The sequence below is a fragment of the Leucopleurus acutus genome, assembly GCF_964270905.1.
Source record: "Leucopleurus acutus genome assembly, chromosome: 6".
NCBI lineage: Eukaryota > Metazoa > Chordata > Mammalia > Artiodactyla > Delphinidae > Leucopleurus > Leucopleurus acutus.
Genome location: NC_139149.1, coordinates 96447654 through 96470723, shown reverse-complemented (window position 1 = coordinate 96470723; position 23070 = coordinate 96447654). Strand labels below are relative to the sequence as shown.

The 23070-nt window shown below is 37.7% G+C and overlaps 1 protein-coding gene across 1 annotated transcript in view; it reads left to right on the top strand.

Moving 5' to 3' along the window:
• The window catches only part of BARD1 (BRCA1 associated RING domain 1), a gene marked incomplete at both ends in the record, with an annotated part of 74549 nt that overhangs the window by 37650 nt on the left and 13829 nt on the right, over positions 1-23070 (top strand). Inside the window, 5 exons of the mRNA XM_082840649.1 lie at positions 455-535; positions 2232-2404; positions 12559-12667; positions 18653-18785; positions 19363-19455. Coding sequence (XP_082696775.1) covers positions 455-535; positions 2232-2404; positions 12559-12667; positions 18653-18785; positions 19363-19455 — 589 coding nt within the window. The remainder of the gene's footprint in view (positions 1-454; positions 536-2231; positions 2405-12558; positions 12668-18652; positions 18786-19362; positions 19456-23070) is intronic.

The window sequence follows — 23070 nt, the reverse complement described above, 5'->3', positions numbered from 1 at the left end:
TGCCAATAAGACAACAGTTTTTGGCTTTCTAAGATTGGTTTCACTGAGCAGCCCTCTTGGCTTTAATTTTGTTTTAAACAGAAATCAGAAACCATTTTCATGTGTGCTCAGAAAGGATGTTTTTCACAAACGAAATGGTGACTTTAAAAACTTCATTTTGATCAGGTGATCTTTGGCTAGTGTCCTTGGTATTTTGAAATGAATTTTGATACAGGTTGTTAATAGCAGAGATTTTGTACTCTGTATTCAGTGATGGACCACATGGCTTTGATGAGTTGGTACCTCGGAACAATCCATGCATACATAGCTTACCATTTATTGACTCACGAGCAATAGGCATAGAAAAGAAAAGATTTAAATTTTATCTTGAAGAAGGTAAAATCTTAAATCTTAATATTTTTTTTCTGTCCTTGATGATTTTTAATTTCTTTCTACCTTTTCATTTTTCTACTAGGGCGACATACCTTCTGTTGAATACCTCTTACAAAACGGAAGTGACCCGAATGTTAAAGACCATGCTGGATGGACACCATTGGTAGTTTCTAGTTGTTTGTTTTTTTATTATCATTCTGTTTATGTTTTATAGTTATTATAGTTTATAGTTATATAGTCACCTATATATCATCCTCTACCACATATACAATCTCTTTTTAATCTGAAGAACTTATATTTTCAACAAATAAGAGTAAATGATTATGTTTTATCTAGCTTTTCTGTTGTGACGGGCGAAAAATTGGCTACCTTTTGACTGACTACATTTAGATTTAAGAATCCAGTTACACCATATTGCTGAATTTAGCTCATTTATGGAGAGGTAACTGCTACAGCTGACATCCGGCTCCATTCTGCAGCATTGCATGTCATTGGAACCACATTTCTTGGAACAAAGAGAGGTCGGAGGAACTGGGTGTAGCAATGTATCACAAGGCAGTGATTCTTATCGAGGATCTGTCTTAGTCTCACTTATACCCTATCTAGGGTATGACACACAGAGGCAGTAGAAATCTTTGCTCATGTTAAACATTTTTTAAAGTCTTTGCTTATTATTACTAAAAAAAAAATGTGAAGGATAGTCTGGGAAAAGAATGGTACAAATACATGGAAACAAGTGCTATATCGGCTGATTACATTAGGACAGTAACATGTGGCTTGAATGCAGCCATAGAAGTGTTAAGAGATGAGGTGGATGCCCTTATTCTGTGAACTGTAAATTCACAGAAATTGAGAGAGTCTCATTAGAATAGGTGCACATAGGGTTTTAAAGTTGTATATAATGACTTCTTGCCAATTTTTTAAGCTGGGAGTGTTTATTCTGGATCAGAGTCACTTTGTTGTTTGGACTCCACAAGCTGGCAAACCTTTTCAAAGAATGGTTAATTTTTCTTTTAAGCCACTCAGGCAAACTGTAGTAGAAGTTGGTGAGTGATTTAGAGGACCTAATGCCTTATTTGGATCCCTTTCTCCTAGAAATAGACCTACAGACATTTAATGTGGTGTATCGCCTATTAAGATTTCAATGTATGTACTTAAAAAGTATGGCATGCCAGAGGTTTATTAGAATACTACAGCATAGTGGCATTTTTAGCAGATCGTTAAACATAAGGAAAGATGTGCATGTAAAGCATCTTTGAACATTCATTCAGTAAGCTCTTTTTGAGTGCCTACTCTGTGTTTTTTCTGTTATCATTGGCACCAGCCATACAGTATCTGTAGCTTCAGCAGTTGGAGAGGCTTTTCTTATAAATACTCATTCTAGGATATTCACTTTGTTGGGCGCTTATGTATACATGCAGGTGCACCGCTTAGCTTATGGCTAAGCCCCTGATTTGGTGAGTTCTCTTCAGCCTTGGAGGATTTCAGATTTTATGCATGATCTGGTTGTTAAATATTTTCTGTTTTTTTTTTTTCTTGTTTTAGATTTCTTACTGTAGAACAATTTAGGAGCCATAATTGGCCCAAAGCTATATTTTCTTCCAAATTAAGAGAGCTTGACCCAAGGCTCAAATGAAAAAAATCTTTTTCCATGAATTGCATAAATCTTGATTGCCATGCATCTTACCATAAAGACTATTAATAGTGGCTTTTACTCTGTCAACAACTTATGGTTTAGTACGAGTATTTAGGTAAGAACCAATTTACTGATTGAGGTTCACATTTATTTTTCTGAAGTGTGGTTTTGTTATGATGCTGTTCATTGCTTTTCCTCATCACTCTTCTTTTTCTTTAATTAGCACGAAGCCTGCAATCACGGGCACCTGAAGGTGGTGGAATTGCTGCTCCAGCACAAGGCGTTGGTAAACACCACTGGGTATCAGAATGACTCACCTCTTCACGACGCAGCCAAGAATGGGCACGTGGATATAGTCAAGCTGTTACTCTCCTATGGAGCCTCCAGGAGCGCGGTGTAAGTAGTTCAACTTAAAAACTGTTTTTTTCTCTGACTTATTCTTGAATCAAGGTCTGTGATGGAACAGAGACTTTACTACCCAAGTTGATGGCTCTGTTTTCTTTCACAGCTAAATTTAGATGTGGCCATTATATTCTGGATTTAAAATCAGCATTCATGCCCTTTTCCTTTATGATACTTACATATTTGAGGGAGATATGCTCTTTTAATTCAGAAACGGTTGTCAAGTTAACTTTGGAAGCTTTGACTTTCTGGCAAAATTCACTTAGTTTTTATATTATATAAAGTGATTCATACTTATTAATAAGGCAAGAATTAGAAGCATATAACTACTTTGTATGCTTCCCAATACTTTAGAATTGTTTTAAATATTCTATTCCTTTTCTCCTTTATTTTTCTCGCATATTTAGTGTAACCACAGTTAAAATATGTAAGAATTCAGATGTTAGGCAAGTGCAGTCAAATTATTTCTTAGATTTTTTTACATCATTCAAATGAGCTCTGGGTAAATTGTTTTTCAGTGTTAGGACAGAGAGACACATTAGTGAATGCTGGCGGCTGCATTTTAAAATTGCTGTTTTGAAGAGTGTCACAAGCAAATGCTGTATGTGGATTTTATATCTTTAATCTCTAACTTGGTTCATGTCTCCCTATGTATTATTTTACTCTTTTCAGTTAATGAGGTAGTTGAAATGAAAATGCAAGAATTGCCTCTCTGTGCCAGCATTACTTCTACAGGTTTGGAAGGAGCACACAAAAGTCAGGACTTAACGCTGGTTACAGAGGCAAATAAGGATTACAAAATGCAGAGCTTCTAGGTTGTAATTTTTTTAATAGGTAATCATATAATGTAATTGAAAAACAAGTTAATAACACAGGAATATACCATACCTTGGTGCTGTTAGTTTTGATAAGTGTGTTTTTTTTCTTTTCGGTACATGGGCCTCTCACTGTGTGGCCTCTCCCGTTGCGGAGCACAGGCTCCGGACGCGCAGACCCAGCGGCCATGGCTCACGGGCCCAGTCGCTTCGCGGCATGTGGGATCTTCCCGGACCGGGGCACGAACCCATGTCCCCTGCATTGGCAGGCAGACTCTCAACCACTGTGCCACCAGGGAAGCCCCTGTAGGTGTTTTTAATATCCTTTATTTCCCATCACATGTAATAAGATAGGGCAAGCTCAGGGAATACATATCTTACATTTTTCAATTTTTCTGTTTTTTTACATACACAGTATGTATTCATGTATGTGTGTGTGTGTGTATATACATATATATACATATCTAACAGATATGACCCTCCTGTGGGCATAGCAATCCATTTGATAGAGCAAGTGGTTGCTTGGGTCAGGTGAAACAGAATAGTTTCTATTCATGGGTTCTTAAATCAGCCATGACTACTCTAATGAATGGAGGACTAGTCAGGACATTAGGGATTCCAGCTTTTATTTGTGACACCATTATTGACTTTATAGCCTCAGGCAGGTTAGTTTCTGTGCCTTGGTGTCCTCACCTATAAAACATGGGTGATGCCGGCTGCTTTTCTGTTTCTTTAGAGCATAGTGAGGATTAATGAGCCAAAACACAGGGCCTGTCTTATGGTGTGTGCACCATGATTCTTCACTACATCGTGAAGCTCATTAATACACAAGGTGAGGGCCTGAGACAGTGAGCGGGTCTGCTTTCACAGGTGCCTTCTCAGATAGCTGTGTTGTTCTCAGTAGGCTTACGTAGTGAAGTGGCAGTTTTAGGTACATCGATAGCCCAGCACTGTCCAGTAGATCTTTCTGCACTCATGAAAATGCTCCGTATCTGTGCTGGGCACTCAGTAGCTACTAGACATCTGTTACTATTCAACACTTGAAATGTGGCTATTGCTACTGAGGAAATAAATTTTAAAATGTATTTTAATTAATTTAAATAGTCACATATGCCAAGTGGCTACTGCATTCCAGAGAGCTGGTTGATATAATTAGGATAGTAGGGAAGGAAGGTTTATTTGGTGACAGAAGTTGGGAATGATGTTGGATAGAGGATAGTAAGGCAACTATAGGGCAAATGCAAGAGTTGATTTAATCTAGGGTATAACAGGTTGGGAGCTGTTTCTAAACATCCTTATTTTGTGGACTACTGGTCATTATACTTAAGTATTTTCTGTGTTTTCTGCTTTCTGTTTTATTTTGTGGTAGTTGTTGTTGACGTGATTGACTTTGCCATTTACTAACTGGTTTCCTTTTCAGATTACTTTTCATAAAGCAGCCCAAGAACGTTAAAAATATGCAATTCTGGTCAAATGACTTACTTGCTTAAAACCCTTCACTGGCACCTCTTAATGTTTTTAAAATAAAAGTCAGATTTTAGAACATGGTTTGTAGGGCCCCAGACGGTCTGGCTCTCCTCATCCTTCCAGCCCCATCTCTCCACAGTTCCTCCTGTCCTCCTTCTCCTTCAGCCTTTTTTTTGCACTAGCATTTCTAAATTTTTATTTCCTTAAAATGTGCCAAGCGGTTTTGCTTCCTAACCTTTAAATATGCTTTCCCTTTGTCTGGAGTATTCGTTTTTGGTGGTCAGTTTCTCATTCTTTGGGTTTCATCTTAGGTATCATTTCTTTCTGGCTGGCTTTCCCGAATCCTTTGTCTGTATGTGACGCTTCCTCCCAGTCATAGACCAGAGGTGGTAGTGCACCTGCCTCTTACTATCTTCTCATTAGGTAGTATGCTCTAGGTACCAGGGATCGTGCCTGCTCTCCCAGGCCCTGCCGAGTGCCTAACGTAGTCTGTACCCACATTTATTTGTAGAGTGAATTAGTAAGTGTTCGAATGCATAAAAAGACAGTATATTTTTTCCTCTCTTGATAAAAGGGGCTGATGAGCTGAAAATAGGAATTGCTTCCTTCTGCTCCCAACTTGACTATAATTGTGAAGAGAATGTCTAAAACTAAGTTTCCGTAAGCTGCACCTTATCTAGGCCGGTAGAATGGGTTCCTGGTAGATGCCAGAGTAAATGATATGTGCTCCCTGAGCAGAATTGTTAGTCTCTTGCCCATTAGGCACCCATGTTACCTTTTGTGGGATCACAAAATAATTTCCCAAAGTAATTCCTCCAGCCTTGGCATTTTTAAGGTCTATTTTTCTTTCTGCCAGTGTTCTGTCTATTGTCTTTCTAGAGTTAAGTACTTGGCAGGTGAGAATAGGTGAAGTTTGTTCCTGTGCCTTCCTCCATCCCTTAAGCAGAGCATGGGGAGCGGGGCATGGGGACTATATAGGGTTCTTACTACTCTTTTTTTTTTTTTTTGCCTGAAGTTCTTGTTCCTTTTAAGCCATTAATATCTCAGACTCCAGACTCTGAGTTGGCAAACACGCTTTTCTTTTTTTTCTCTGTTACTCTTTTTTTTTTTTTTTTTTGCAGTATGCGGGCCTCTCCCGTCGCAGAGCACAGGCTCCAGACGCGCAGGCTCTGGACGCGCAGGCTCAGCGGCCATGGCCCATGGACCTAGCCGGTCCGCGGCATGTGGGATCCTCCCGGACCGGGGCACAAACCTGTGTCCCCTGCATCGGCAGGTGGACTCTCAACCACTGCACCACCAGGGAAGCCCTCTCTGTTACTCTTAATGTATCTCTTTTCTCAATAACCAGGACTAGACTCTTTCCATCCCTGGGAGAAGAGTAGAGACCTTCTCCCTACTCTTAGAGTAGAAGAAAGTAGTAGAAGAAAGGGCAAAAACTATTCTTTTATCTTTCCTTCTTTAGGGCTTGGTACTTTGACTAATTGAAATTGTAGATAAGTAGGGTTCTTTTGCTTATTCTAAATTTCTAAATGGCATTCTTTAGCTCTAGAACAGACATTTTGGCAATCTTTATTATCTCAAAGTTGAAGTCTTCTCTCTACTTAGATGCCTTCTTTTCCTGGGTTTCCAATGAAATGCTGTTAGGTTTTCTCATTCTCTTCTCCATCACTCCCTTTACTTCTTAAACCTCCCCAGCTGTTTTACCTGCTACTTGTATTCTAGTAGGAGGGAACAGACAGTTATATTAGTGGTTACAGAACAGTATGATACAGGCCTTCATAGCTCAGTGCCCCAAGATTCTATGAAAATCCAGGGTAGGGGCTAGAAATATGACTAGAGGGTGGCATGAAAGGCTTTCTAGAGGAGGTAGCACTTCAGCTGAATTTGAAGAAAAAGAATAGGAGGATGGGCTTTTCAGAAAGAGGATTGATGGGTGCTAAGGTACTACGGCCAGACTGCTTGTTGGTTCACTTCTAGGAGCTGATACAAGACTGGAATGAAGGGAGGGAGGAGGATGAGATGAGAGGCCAGAGAAGGTGGGTAGAAGCAGTGAAAGGCCTTGTGTGCTAAAGAGTTCAATTTTTTTTTTTTTTTTTTTTTTTTTTTGCGGTACGCGGGCCTCTCACTGCTGTGGCCTCTCCCGTTGCGGAGCACAGGCTCTGGACGCGCAGGCTCAGCGGCCATTGCTCACGGGCCCAGCCGCTCCGCGGCATGTGGGATCTTCCCGGAGCGGGGCACGAACCTGCGTCCCCTGCATCGGCAGGCGGACTCCCAACCACTGTGCCACCAGGGAAGCCCTAGAGTTCAAATTTTAAGTTGAAAACTTTCACCTTCACACTGGGCAGGAAGTTCAGTGAAGAGGTGTGTCCAATAATCTAGGGGACAAGTGATGAGAGTCTGAATTAAAGTCGTGACAGTAGCAGTGGGGGGTGGAGGGTGAATTGGCTGTTTTTATCAGTTTATTCCTTCACATGAAGTTTGGTTTACTATGTTAAGTTTCAAGAATATCCTATTATGATTTTGATTAAAATTGGGTAAGTGTATAGATAATAGTGGATTAATAAAGTTGATTTCTCACTCAGGACCATGGTATGTTTCTCTGTTTGTTTAAGTCTTCCGTTATACATCTTAGTCAAGTTTTTAATCTGTTTTATATATGTGTGTTTGTATACACATGGAACTAACTATTTATTGAGATTTTCCTAGGTATTTGAGCCTTTTGTTGCCCTGGTGAAGTGGATATTCTGTTAATAAATAGAACTTGTTATTCCTGATATAGAGGAAAGCTGTTGATTTTAGTGTGTTTCTCTTATACCTAGCCAACACCTAATTTGAAGGATTTAATGGTCATTTATTAACTTCTATTTCTTACTGCCTTTGTCACAGTTTCCAGAACAATATTATAAAATAATATTGATAGTTGGCATGCTTGTTTTATTCTCATTTTTAAAAAATAGTGATTGTAGGTTTATAAGTCACTATTAAAATCAATATTAAAAATAAAGATCTTCTCATACAGATGGCCAACAGGCACATGAAAAGGTACCCATATCACTAATTATTAGAGAAATGCAGATCAAAACCACAGTGAGGTACCTGCCACCTCACACTGGTCAGAATGTCCACCATCAAAAAGTCTACAAGTAATAAATGCTGGAGAGGGTGTAGAGAAAAGGGAACCCTCCTACACTGTTGATGGGAATGTAAATTGGTGCAGCTGCTATGGAAAACAGTATGGAGACTCCTTAAAAAACTAAAAATAGAGCTGCCATATGATCCAGGAATCCCACTCCTGGGCATACACCTGGAGAAAACCATAATTTGAAAGGCTGCATGCACCCTGATGTTCATTGCAGCACTGCTTACAATAGCCAAGACATGGAATCAACCTAAACGTCCATTGACAGGAATTGATAAAGAAGAGGTGGTATACGTATAAATACAATGGAATATTACTCAGCCATGAAAAAGAATGAAATAATGCCATTTGCAGCAACATGGATGGACCTAGAGATTATCATACTAAGTGAAGTAAGTCAGACAGAGAAAGACAAATACCATATAATATCACTTTTATATGGAAGCTAAAATATGATGCAAGTGAACTTATTTACAAAACTGAAACAGACCCACAGACATAGAAAACAAACTTATAGTTACCAAAGGGGAAAGGGGATGGGGGAGGGATAAATTAGGAGTTTGGGATTAACAGATACAAACCACTATAAATAAAATAGATAAGCAACAAAGTCCTACTGTATAGCACAGGGAACTGTATTCAATATCCTATAATAAACCATGGTGGAAAAGAGTATGAAAAAAAATATGTATATGTGTATATATGTATGTATAACTGAATCACTTTGCTATATACCAGAAAATAGCACAACATTGTAAATCAACTATACTTCAATTAAAAAAAAAAAATCTTCCTCCCAGTTATTTTACCATTTTTAAACAAGACTGTATTTTATTTTATTAAGTGATTTTGAGATGATCTTAGACTTTTTGCCTGTTGATGTCATTAACATATTTTAAAATATTACACCATGTTACATGCCTGGGATAAACTTGACTTAGTGTATTATGTTATTCTTTAAACAAATACTTTACATTAGTTTGCTAGGGTTTTATTTAAGACTTTTGCATCTATAGGTGTAAGTTAGAATGGTTTGTTTTTTAGGTTTCATTTTTTGCCCTCAGATTTTGATATGAAAATCATACTTACAGCTTCTTAAAAATAATCAGGATGCTTTCCACCTTCTCTGGTCTGGGGGATGTGAATGTAGTATCTTACAGAAATAATTCCCACCCTGCCTCCTGTTTTCCATCCCCTGTCCCTTGTCTCCAACCTGACATAACATTATTTATTTTGATAACTTTCATACTGTATAATATTTGGAGATCTCTCTCAATTTGGTTACTAGTTGTTATCACTCTGAAATACTAATGTATTAATAATAGAGTGCAGGAACTAAAGAGAAACGGACTTTTTGTTATCCCATTAAATTTATTCTGAAATCGTCCCTGTGGACTATAACACAAAGTTTACCTATTTTATAGTTTTATCTGAGGCCATATGTGTACTTCTGACTTTATCTTTTATTTTGATTTAATTTTAATATTCTAATACTTTACTGTTTTCTTAAAGTCACATTTTGCTTAGAGTACTTTCTTATGTGCTTTGAGCTTTTGCTGTGCAAACTTTGGCGTTTTTTAAATGCCTCTTACATTTGAATACAGTGTTAATTCATTTAACTCTGAATTTACTTGTGTTTTGCATGAGAAATTTACTTCTTAAGGACTAAAATGAGAGTCCATTACCTAAGAAGGAAAATTTGTTCTATATTAACTTCAAATGTGAGAATAAGGTTCATATCTTCTATACTTCTTTGTTGCTCAAGAATATTTATATTGATAACTGTTCAAAACCTCGTTGGCTATCCATCTGCACTGCCTTCTGTGCATCCCAGTGTGAACTTAAAACCAAAGCTATTCCAGTCACATCAGAACTATTTTGAGTGTTTGGAGAATATCATATGCTTTTTTTTTTTTTTTTTTTTTTTGTTTAACAGAAATACAGAGTTTAGGATTTGTTACTTGGTCTGCTATTAACAGAGTTTTCCTTGCAAGGATGTAGAATTCTTAATTAGAAAATAGTATATAGACCATTGGACTTATTAATTATTCCACTGCCCTAGTTAATGTTTAAAAAATTAATCTGTAACAGATAATTCATGTTTTATAGCTTTAAAAAAAACATGTTGCTCTTTTGAATTTCTCTGCTTTTTCTTGCTTCACCGCAATTCAAGTGACTTGAAAACTTAAAATCTATGTTTGCAGTTTCATAGTTGTTCATAAAGGATTTCATCATGGACCATCTTGGTATTCTGTCATGCATGATAGGTTTAGCATTAGTAAAAAAGCCTTTTTGCATGTGTGTTTGGGATTGAATGATCTATATGTGCAAGTGCAAGTTTAAATTTGCCCATCTCTCCTTCTCCCCTTCTACTGGTGGTAATACTCATCTTGGGCACAGTTGTAGGTGGGTGTCTATTCTATCATTCTTGAGGGGAAGAGGACATTGAAGTGCTATACTATATTCTGAACTCTACCTTTGGGGTAAAGCCAAAATGTTAAACTCCTGAAAAAAAGCTGAAGTGTTAAACTTCCTTTTTATTAGCCTTAGTGATTAAAAAGAATCCTAGTGAGGAAAGGACTTTTCAGAGTCATCTAGTTTATACTTTTTATCTTTACATTGTACATTCATACTTTTTATCTTTTATGTTGTACCATATAGGAAAACATAAATCTACTCCTATTTTAATGTTGCTAAGAAACCAGGTTTCTGTCCTTCCCTTTAGTGTATATCTAAATTGTCATTACAAAGCATACATGAAGTATGTCATAAAATTGGAGAAAATAGAGAGAAGAGGTCAACACTGGAGATGTAACTTATGTTCCTATATCTTCATTTTGCATCTGTCTCCCCCAAAATGCCAATCTGTTAATATTAATAGCAAGCAATTATTGAGCATTTACTATCTGCCAGGCACTGTTTTAAGTGCTTTTGATACATTAATTCATTTGGTCCTTACATATACATTAATTCACTTGGTCCTTACATATATTAATCCGACGAAGTAGGTTGTATTCTCATTTTACGGATGAGGAAACAGAGGCATAGGAGGTTAAATATCTCTAAAGTCATACAACTATTGAGTGGCAGAGCTGGAATCTAAATTCAGGCCGTCTGATTGTGTAACTCTAGCTCTTAGCTACCCTGCTCTATTGATGATATCCCTTCTGCTTACAACCGTCTAGGGAGCTGTTCAGGGTTTCTTGTGCCCTAAGGAGACAGTCTACCTCTTCAGTACCATCCTTTTTGTTTCTGGTCACAGCTTACATTTCCAGAACACCCCATTCTTCTGTGCATTCTCTCTCTTCTCTCTCTGTCTTTCTCCTCCTTCTTCTCTTCTGTCTTTCTTGCTCTTCTCTTTGTTTTTAAATTTTTTGGTGTTTCTCATTTGCCACACTAGCTCACTTCAACACCTTCGCACAAGGCCTTCGCTACTCTCTGCTGGGAGACTCATTCTACTTCTGTACCTCCTTTTATTCTTTCTCCTTTCACATCTAAGCAGCTTCACCAGGCTTTTAAGTTCTTCCTATTTTCTTTCCTCTGCTTTTGCCCCACTGAGCTCTGTGCAGACCTTATATCTCATTGGTTCTTACGGGAGCACAGGCTCCGGACACGCAGGTTCAGCGGCCATGGCTCACGGGCCCAGCCGCTCCACGGCATGTGGGATCTTCCCGGACCGGGGCACGGACCCGTGTCCCCTGCATCGGCAGGCGGACTCTCAACCACTGCGCCACCAGGGAAGCCCCCACACTGCATTTTTTTACATGAACATTAATGACCATTATATAGATACCATGTAATCTTAAAAAAACAGAAAATTTTAAAAGAAATGTTCATTTTAGAAAATTTTTCTGCCATGGTATAATAAATTAAAATCATTTTGAAACCATATGTAAAGAAGTGGAATAATAGACATGGTGCTGTAGTTTTAACTATTTATGATTGGAAGACTAGTCATGGGCAATATGGAATATTGTTGGAATGAATGGAAGGAAAATGTGACCTTGTCAAGTCATTGGAACCTTTCTCTCTGTTTTCTAATCTATGAAATAACCATTGTACCATGTTTCTGAGGTCTCTTCCAGTATAATATTCTGTGATTCGTGAATTAGTGCATGCTGGGAATTCTGCGTCAGCATGTTCTCTGCAGCACGTCAGTTTGCTCTGTGATTATTGTAGATTATAGTGTACATACATAGTAAAATTAATTTAAAAAGTGCCCTGTTTACTACTTTATTAAATTGTTTGTCATGTGGCATAGTTTTCCTTCTAGTGGATCTAAATTCCTATCTTGTGAATTTATCTAATTTCTGTATTTGTTTATATAGACTATGGAGCCTATAATAGCTACAGTAAATGATTTTTACTTGCATGAAAGCATCTCACCCCATAGTGATTAATGATTATGAAGCTATATTTTAAAATATGAATATGAATACACAAGAATACAGAGTTGTGAAAAACTTCGTGTGTAAGTAACAATAAATTCAGTTAGAAATACTCCCTATAATGGTCTGGTGTCAAATTGAAATTTTATATCTTTTTTCTATTCAGCAGCTTGTGGTACTTGATCCTTATGCCTTATGTGAATTCTTGAGTCATTTATTTTACTAAAAATTGTATATTATTAAGGAAGTTGAAAAAGTTGTTCCACTAGTGTATTCATTTAGTTGAGAATCAAATCACACATTTTATTTACTTAAACCCATCTGCACTTATTTTACCAGTAACATATTTGGTCTGCGGCCTGTGGATTATACAGACAGTGAAAATATGAAATCGCTGTTGCTGCTACCAGAGAAGAATGAATCATCATCAACTAGCCATTGTTCAGTAGTGAGTATGGTTTTAGCTTTGGGAAATTTATGTATTTTATTGAAATCAGTTATAAAACGAACATAATGACAAAATTTCCAGTTAGCGAACTGCTTTCATTCACCAATTATTGAGCACTTTCTGTGTAGTAGCTATTGTGAATTCAAGTTCAAAGACATAATCAGAATAAATCAACAAATATTTATTAACCTGCCCCCTCTATATTTTAGGCAGCACTCATACAGCAATAAATATGACTGATAGAACTCTTATTCTCAAGAAGCTTATTCTAGTGAGAGCTAGGAAAGAAAAAGACTGTAAATATGTAAACTAATAAAATAATTTCGGAAACTGATAAATGAGTGCTTTGAAGCAGATCTTATAGAGTGTAACAGAGTGGAGAATGGGGGCTCCAAAAAAGGCACGGTTTTAGCTGGGTCATCGAAGAGGGCCTTTAAAGAACCGATACTTGGTCTGAAACCTGAATGACGATGAGCGGGCATCCAGGTGAATATCTGGAGGACAAGTGTCCAAACAGAGGGAACAGCAAGTATGTAGGCCCTTCAGTGGATGACCCTGGTGTATTTGAAGATTAGAGAGAGGGTCATTATTGCTAGTGAATAGGGCATGTCTAAGAGTAATGGGAAACCATTGGTAGGATTTAAAGCAAGGAATGGTATGATTTGATTTATGCTTTAGAAAGTTCACTCTAGCTGCTTTCTAATCAAGAAACATGGTGTGGCAGCAAGAGTGGAAGAAGGGAGATCACTTAGGACTGTTTCTTTGTGACAGGAGAAAGATACCGTCCTGGATTAAGGTAACAGCAGTGGAGATTATGAGAAGTAATGAGATTAGTATGTATTTTTGAGTTAAAGCCACCAGAACTTTTGGATGGATTACATACAAAGTGTGGAGAAGGAGTAGAATTAATAGTGGAGAAGATGGTGGTGCCATTTACTGCCTTGTGGAAAGAATGCCTGTTCCTTAGGAACCTCTAGTTTGGTGGGGAATATGGATGTAAAAAAAATTATTACACAATGCAGTGAATTTGTAATACATGCCATAGAAAATGTACAGTAGAATCATGAAGGAAGAAGCTGACTTTAGGAGGGATCAGAAGAGAAGGTGACAAGGTGTTTAAGTAAGCCTTTAAAGGTACAGCTTTTAGCAGGGTATCTAATAGAGTGCTAGTGGCTGCACATAACGAAAACGTTCACGCAAATGCTTAAAGACAGCGTATTATCTTATATAACGATAATCCCAATATAGGATAGCTCTTAATTTGGTTAGTTTAGCAATTACGTGGCTGCACCAAAGACCCAAATTATTTCTGTTGTTCTACTTCGCCATCCTCCGCTCGGTGGCTTTGTCCTCACTAATCTCCCTCCTAGTGGCTGCAGGATAATTGCCACAATTCCAGATGTGACAGTGTCCAGCGTTAGGACCAAAACCTTTCCCAGAAGCCTTCCAGTGGACTTGCCCTTTATGTCTTACTGGTCAGGACTGGTCACACAATTGTTTTTGGCATACATCATGGTTGAAGATAGGGTCAGTCCTTGAAGAGTGAGTCTCTGAACAGAATTAGGATTCTCTTAGTGTGGAGGGAGTGAGGAATGGCTTTTGATTGGTCGCTGCAATCAGGTGTGCGAAGCAGGGATGGCAGGCCAAATCTAGGGGACAGCTGGTCAGAGAAACAGAGACACGAAGGACCTTAGAAATTTGAGAAACTAGAGTTCAGTGTTAGAGGAGCATGAGGTGTGTTAAAGAGCAGTTGGAGGTAAAGAGATTGTGAAAGACCTTGAGTTCCCTGTGGAGGAGTTTAGACTTTATTCCCCAGTTAGTGGGGCGCCTTCAGCGTGTCTCTAAGTGGAATGGGACTCTGCAGGGGGTAGTTGGGGGCAGGCCGGGACTGAAGACTGGTTAGGAGGCTATTGAAGTGGGATCCAGGTGTGAAATGGTGAGGACTGGAACTACAAGTGGTGGGGGAAGGAGGAGGTGTGTGGAGAGGAGATGAGGGCTTTTAGAGAGACAGGGATGGTGGACGCACTGTATCTTAGCAACTGCTCAGATGGGGGAAAAGGAGAGAAAAGGATGAGCTGAGATCTAGAACTGTTCAGAGAAGACTTCTTGTCTAGTGAGGGCAGTGGAGTAGTGATTGACCCCATTGTTTAAGATAAGGAGGTCACCGAAAGTGTTTATAATTTGAGGTGGTCATAGGTGCTGTCACAGGCTGGTTACCCTTATACTTTGAAAACTCTTAATGTCCTGCTCTAGACTTAAGCCTTTTAAGTGTGCCCCATCTATAGAATTGGAAGACCTAGAAATTAGCAGTTTAATTTCCTCATTTTATAAATGAGAAAACTGAGATGTAGTGTGATTTGCCCAGGGTTAACCAGCCATAGGAAAAAAAAAACTTTTTAGTGGATCAATTAGAACTTAAATTTCTTAAATCTTAGGTCAGTATTCATTCAGTCCCATCATACTTAACTATAAATTGGCACTTTATTCATTTGGACTTGAACTCTGCTGGCAGAACATAAATAAGTTGTCATTTGCCAATGTTTCTTTTATGTAAAACCTGGGAAAGGATTATTTTAGATATGTCAAAAATAAAGATATCTTTATGGTATTATCGGAATCTGAGAGTGGCAATCTTCCTTTTAATTCAGCTATCCAATTACGATCCTGTTTTTATTAAATGTAAGAAACCTATACTTTCTTTATGTCACATGGACATAGCCTGTGAATATCGTTATTTACTATCTTAATGGTAGATCGTTGGCTAAGGAAACGACAATGAATGGTAAAATGTCCTTAAGTTGAAAGGGTTGTTTCTTTTTTTTTTTTTTTTTTTTTTGCGGTACGCGGGCCTCTCACTGCTGTGGCCTCTCCCGTTGTGGAGCACAGGCTCCGGACGCGCAGGCTCAGCGGCCATGGCTCACGGGCCCAGCCGCTCCGCGGCATGTGGGATCCTCCCAGACCAGGGCACGAACCCGTGTCCCCTGTATCAGTAGGCAGACTCTCAACCACTGCGCCACCCGGGAAGCCCCTGAAAGGGTTGTCTCTTTACGTGTACTCATTAAAATCAAGCTCTGGAATCTGCTTCCCCAGCCACTATCAGACTCCCTTTCACTCATCTTTTTCAGCCGCATAGGCTGCCTTGCTGTTTCTTGAATCCCCCCCAAACACGGTCCCATTTCAGGTCCTTAGCATGAGCTGTTTTCTCCACCAGGAACAAATGTAGGGAGCCAGATGTACACATGGCATATGCTTCCTTACTCCCTTAGACTCCTTGTATAGTTTTTCAGGTCCTATTATTGATAAACTCATTAATTTGGATAAATTCAGAATAACTAATTTTTCTAAGAAAAAGTTTCATATCTAATTATTCCTTAAATAAAAGTGTATTTAATGCCAGTGTACATAATATCTAATCTCTCTAAAAGCAGAGTATTGAAACTTTTGGATGTTTTCTGAACATCTTTTGAACCTCCTGGTTCTGAGACCTCTGCTTACTCTCAAATCAGATGCCTTCCCCACTCCCACCCCATATCAGACATGTGGCTTTGATAGCTGTTTGCTTTATTTTATTCTTTTTTTTTTTTATATGCGGTACATGGGCCTCTCACTGTTGTGGCCTCTCCCGCTGCGGAGCACAGGCTCCGGACGCACAGGCTCAGCGGCCATGGCTCATGGGCCCAGCCACTCCGCGGCATGTGGGATCTTCCCGGACCAGGGCACGAACCCGTGTCCCCTGTATCGGCAGGCGGACTCTCAACCACTGCGCCACCAGGGAAGCCCAATTTTATTCATTTTTTAAAGAGCTTTCCTTAACTATGAAAAATTAGTGCCAGTTTCTATTTTTTATTCTAATTTAGAAACTGGATAGGAAAATGCTTGACCCACTTTGGTGCTTTCCTGAGGTTGGTGGAAATAGTATCATATGCTATATTTAGAATTGATATCCTTTCATTTGTTATTTCGTGCAGAGAACTACTTTAGCTGAAGTGGAGTTATATAAATTGAAAAGTAATGTGTTTCGTTCAGAGCTATTTTATGGCACTTATTTGTATAACTGACAAGAATATTTGAAATGCTGTTTTTTAATATTATCATTGTATAGCAATTGAATGGTTGATAAAGTAGACAACTATTTTCATCTTACGGAGTGTTTACAGTGTTTAGGTTAGGCATGGTTACCTCATCTTATAATTTAGTGAATAGGAAAGGTAAGTGGACAGAAATGTGATGTCAGTATGTGTGTGGTGTGTGCACAGCATATCCAGGAAAACCTTTGCAACTTGAACCTTAGAGAAAGAAGTAATTCAGTAAGCCAAACTTTTAAGTGTTGAATATTGCCATTAAAAAAACTTTTTATAGAAATCTTTTTAAAAATGTCTACAATACACACTTAAATACATAGTAGAATCTTACTTAATGTATTTTGAGTGAATAAATTATTGAGATCAGTCTGTTTACAGTTGTAGCCAACAATTTATGTGTAATATTGTACAGCATCAGACTGGATAAATTATCACTACTCAGATATGTGAAATGAATATTTAAATATCAGTTTTCTCCAATCTACTTGCTGAACTATACTGGTAATTATACCTGCAGTGTTTCACTCATGTTCTTTGGAACTTTTGAGAGCCCAGATGTCCAGAATACATAATACACTCATACATTTAGGAGGACCCTTTGTATGGTGTTTGAAAATTAAAGTATTAAGTTTGGCTTTTTATCTTGTAATACAGTAGTGCTGATTTACGTTTTCTTTCTTATCTGCTGGGTCATTGCTTTTCTTTTATCAGGTAGCTTTTGGCTAACTCTCACTCCAATTTCATTTGTTAAATTTCTGTTGGCTGCTATTGAAAACACTGTCCCGTTGCTTCTTTGAATCTTTCATGTCTAATCTTTAACGGTATCCATTGGTGCCTCCTTTTTATTCTTGTCTTTTTTGTCTTCTGTAAGTTCCAAGTCTTTCTATTAAAATGAAAATATTAGTCTTTGTTAGATCACTTCCCTTTTCATAAGCTGCATTGACTTACTACTGTTGGTGGGTCTGATGTAACTTTGGTATTCCTTTGTCTGTTTTCACTTTCTTGGTTTTGAGAGGTAACTGTTTTAGTGTTAAAATTTTGTTTTCTGTCTTTGAGATCAGTGCTGTTCTAGAAGTCTTAGTTTTCTTTAATTTTTTATGTAATCTCAGTTTAAATTAAAAAGACCAAGTTGAGTTTAACTCTATTGGAATAAGTTAATGGGGGGGAGATAGAGAATTGATCATTTTAAGTGGGTATTTTGGGTTACATTAAAAAAAGGGGGGAGTGCTTACTGGTGACAGAATGAAGTTGTAAAACCCTAGAGAGACCCAATTTAGCATCAAGGAGGGACTTCCTAGTGGCACAGTGGTTAAGAATCCGCCTGCCAGTGCAGAGGACACAGGTTTGATCCCTGGTCCGGGAAGATCCCACATGCCGTGCGGAGCAACTGAGCTCGTGCGCCACAGCTACTGAGCCTGCATTCTAGAGCCCATGAGCCGCAACTACTGAGCCCGCGCACCACAACTACTGAAACCCGTGCGCCTAGAGCCTGTGCTCCGCAACAAGAGAAGCCACCACAATGAGAAGCATGCGTACTGCAGTAAAGAGTAGCCCCCCACTCACTGCAACTAGAGGAAGCCCCCGCGCATCAACGAAGACCCAATGCAGCCAAAAACAAATAAATAAAAAATAAAATAAATTTATTAAAAAAAAGTAGAATCAAGGAAACAAGACATTCTGGGTATAGACAGCTAGCCCAAGTAGTGTTTTATTGGGAGAAGGGGGTAAAGAAATAGAAAAACAGTTATTCAAATGCATTGAGCATTAAGGTTCAATGGAAATTTTGGGAAATTACTAGATAAACTAAGGAATGAAATCCAAGCTTGTATCAATTGAAAGTCAGTTTAATTTTTCTCTAATCTTTAAATGTTTTTAACACTGGCATCTCCTCTTCCATTGACAGGTAAACACTGGTCAGCGCAGGGATGGGCCTCTTGTACTTATAGGCAGTGGACTTTCTTCAGAACAACAGCAAATGCTCAGTGAGCTTGCAGCAATTCTTAAGGCTAAAAAATGTGCTGAGTTTGACAGTACAGGTGAGGATTATTTATTTATTTATTTTTGGTTGAAGAAATTTTTAAATGGGTAATTCCATTGTAGAGCTCCCTTTGATAATTTATATATTTTAACCATTGGGATCTGACTATATACTTTGAATCTGGTAATAATTCTAAAATGGTTTTACAGTTATAAACTACTTACTTACAAGTCTTAATTTAGTTAGGAAATATAAAGTTTAAAGCTTTGCACCTATTTTAAGACAGAACAATACATCAGAGCAACTTTATGAGTTTGCTAATGACAAATAAATTGTAATGCAGCGTAATGCTTTACTTCCTTAGTTATAATTTGAAATAGAAGAGAAAAATTTGTGTTGGCTACTGTGGCTTTAAGATACATGGTTTATGATCTGGTTTTTCATGTTGGTAGCCAGAATAGAGAATGAAACTAAATAAAAGAAGTCTTATACCTAAGTATAAAAATTGTTGCCTTTCAAGAAAATTCAGGTATAAGTTTATAAAATGTAGACTAACTGGTTATAAAAAGCAGACTGGTTAAAAAACTATTTCGGTTTATATTTCTGTTTCTCTTATTGCTTTTTTTGTTTTCCAGTAACTCATGTCATTGTTCCTGGTGATACAGTTCAAAGCACCCTGAAATGTATGCTTGGGATTCTCAGTGGTTGCTGGATCCTAAAATTTGAATGTAAGTATTGGATTTGGGAGAATTACAAAAGGAATTAAGTAATGAAATAAAATGAAATTGACTAATTTCATTTTTATAATACACTACTGCCAATGATTATTTAAGGACCTTATGCTAATTTTATTTTTACCTCTGGTTAGTCACTGTATTTTGAAAAAGCGTCTCATATTAATGGTATCATTTAGATGTTCTTAGTAAATATCCACAAGTATGTTTCAAAATCTTTTATTCTACAGTACCAACTATTTTAATTAAGAGTAAATGGATTATGTAATAGACCTGTAAGCTTAAACAATCTGTATTACTGTTACGTGATATATTTAACTTAATAAATGCATGTTTTAAACATACAACTATGAAATGAAAGTAGTTTGTTGCTTTCCCTTTTTGATTCCTAAAAACTTACCTGTATAGCTCTCTCTTTTGCTCTCTTAGCTAATATGGTATATTTTAGGAAGCTGTTTGGCAATTTAGACTGCGCTGTACTACCTCGTTTGGGGCGAATACACTAGGTAGTCTCTAAACCTCTGATGAAAATGTGTCCCCATTACCCCTTTCTAGTTACGTAGTCAAACACCACTACCTTTGGAGCTGCCTCTCACCTTCCCAGCTCTCACTTGTTTGTTTTTCTTAACGTTGGATTCACCTAGGACTTAACAAAATAAAAAGAAAGCTCATGAAAGGTTATTTTCTACTCCTCAGTCACTAAAGTATCTACTTGTGATATGACGGCTAATATAGGACAGTGAAATGATCTTTTTTGCTAACTAATTGTTCATAAAAGAATAGTGGCTATAAAGGGGGTACACAGGGAATCTTGTTATGATGCAGTTGAGTATCTTGATCCTAGTGGTAGTTATGTTACACAGTCTACACATGTGATTAAATGTCAGGTGTAGGTGCGCATGTGTGCACACATACACACAAAAGAGAGCATGTATAATTGATGAAATCTGAATAAGTTCTTTGGATTGTATCGGTGTCAAATTCTTGCTTTTGATAATTGTGCTATTGTTGTGTAAGATGTTACCATTGGAGACAGGGTGCATGGAACCTCCCTGTATGTTTCTTTGCAACCACCTGTGAATCTATAATTATTTCAAATTAAAAATTTAAAAAAGAATAGTGAGTATTTTTAATGAACCTTTCCTTTTAAGAAGCAAATGATGGATTAGTTTTGAAAAATCTTTTGTTTTATAGCTTTGTGTTTTGAAGGTTTTATGGCAGAGATGCTTGATTTAATCAAAATCTTTATATTATTAATTTAATCTGTTGTTTGAAATTAACTTGGTTTGTAAAAAAGTTTCCTTTTAGCAACTGATATTCACGTCTTTATAAAATACAGCTACCACTTTTCTTGTGATGGTAGTCTCCACTGATTTGGTCTGAGTCGGCTGTGACTAGTAATGCTACTCTCTCGACAACATCTGTGACTCTTTTTGAATTATGGTTTTCTCAGGGTATATGCCCAGTAGTGGGATTGCTGGGTGATATGGTAGCTCTATTTGTAGTTTTTTAAGGAACCTCCATACTATTCTCCACAGTGGCTGTATCAATTTACATTCCACCAACAGTGCAAGAGGGTTCCCTTTTCTCCACACCCTCTCCAGCATTTATTGTTTCTAGATTTTTTGTTGATGGCCATTCTGACTGGTGTGAGATGATATCTCATTGTAGTTTTGATTTGCATTTCTCTAATGATTAGTGATGTTGAGCATTCTTTCATGGGTTTGTAGGCAGTCTGTATATCTTCTTTGGAGAAATGTCTATTTAGGTCTTCTGCCCATTTTTGGATTGGGTTGTTTGTTATTTTGTTATTAAGCTGCATTCGCTGCTTATAAATTTTGGAGATCGATCCATTGTCAGTTGCTTCATTTGCAAATATTTTCTCCCATTCTGAGGGTTGTCTTTTGGTCTTGTTTATGGTTTCCTTTGCTGTGAAAAAGCTTTTAAGTTTCATTAGGTCCCATTTGTTTATTTTTGTTTTTATTTCCGTTTCTCTAGGAGGTGGGTCAAAAAGGATCTTGCTGTGATTTATGTCATAGAGTGTCCTGCCTATATATTCCTCTAAGAGTTTTATAGTGTCCGGTCTTACATTTAGGTCTTTAATCCATTTTGAGCTTATTTTTGTGTATGGTGTTAGGGAGTGATCTAATCTCATACTTTTACATGTGCCTGTCCAGTTTTCCCAGCACCACTTGTTGAAGAGGCTGTCCTTTCTCCACTGTATATTCCTGCCTCCTTTGTCAAAGATAAGGTCACCATATGTGCGTGGGTTTATCTCTGGGCTTTCTATCCTGTTCCATTGATCTATCTTTCTGTTTTTGTGCCACTACCGTACTGTCTTGATTACTGTAGCTTTGTGGTATAGTCTGAAGTCAGGGAGCCTGATTCCTCCAGCTCCATTTTTCATTCTCAAGATTGCTTTGGCTATTCAGGGTCTTTTGTGTTTCCATACAAATTGTGAAATTTTTTGTTCTACTTCTGTGAAAAATGCCAGTGGTAGTTTGATAGGGATTGCATTGAATCTGTAGATTGCTTTAGGTAGTAGAGTCATTTTCACAATGTTGATTCTTCCAATCCAAGAACATGGTATAGCTCTCCATCTATTTGTATCATCTTTAATTTCTTTCATCAGTGTCTTATAATTTTCTGCATACAGGTCTTTTGTCTCCTTACGTAGGTTTATTCCTAGATATTTTATTCTTTTTGTTGCAGTGGTAAACGGGAGTGTTTTCTTAATTTCACTTTCAGATTTTTCATCATTAGTGTATAGAGTTGCTAGACATTTCTGTGCATTAATTTTGTATCCGATTACTTTACCAAATTCAATAATTAGCTCTAATAGTTTTCTGGTAGCATCTTTAGGATTCTCTATGTATAGTATCATGTCATCTGCAAACAGTGAAAGCTTTACTTCTTCTTTTCTGATTTGGATTCCTTTTATTTCCTTTTCTTCTCTGATTGCTGTGGCTAAAACTTCCAAAACTATGTTGAATAAGAGTGGTGAGAATGGGCAACCTTGTTTTGTTCCTGATCTTAGTGGAAATGCTTTCAGTTTTTCACCATTGAGGACAATGTTGGCTGTGGGTTTGTCATATATGGCCTTTATTATGTTGAGGAAAGTTTCCTCTGTGCCTACTTTCTGCAGGATTTTTATCATAAATGGGTGTGGAATTTTGTCGAAAGTTTTCTCTTCATCTATTGAGATGATCATATGGTTTTTCTCCTTCACTTTGTTAATATGGTGTATCACGTTGATTGATTTGCGTATATTGAAGAATCCTTGCATTCCTGGAATAAACCCCACTTGATCATGGTGTATGATCTGTTTAATGTGCTGTTGGATTCTGTTTGCTAGTATTTTGTTGAGGATTTTTGCATCTATGTTCATTAGTGATATTGGCCTGTAGTTTTCTTTCTTTGTGACATCCTTGTCTGGTTTTGGTATCAGGGTGATGGTGGCCTCGTACAATGAGTTGGGGAGTGTTCCTCCCTCTGCTATATTTTGGAAGAGTTTGAGAAGGATAGGTGTTAGCTCTTCTGTAAATGTTTGATAGAATTCGCCTGTGAAGCCATCTGGTCCTGGGCTTTTGTCTGTTGGATGATTTTTAA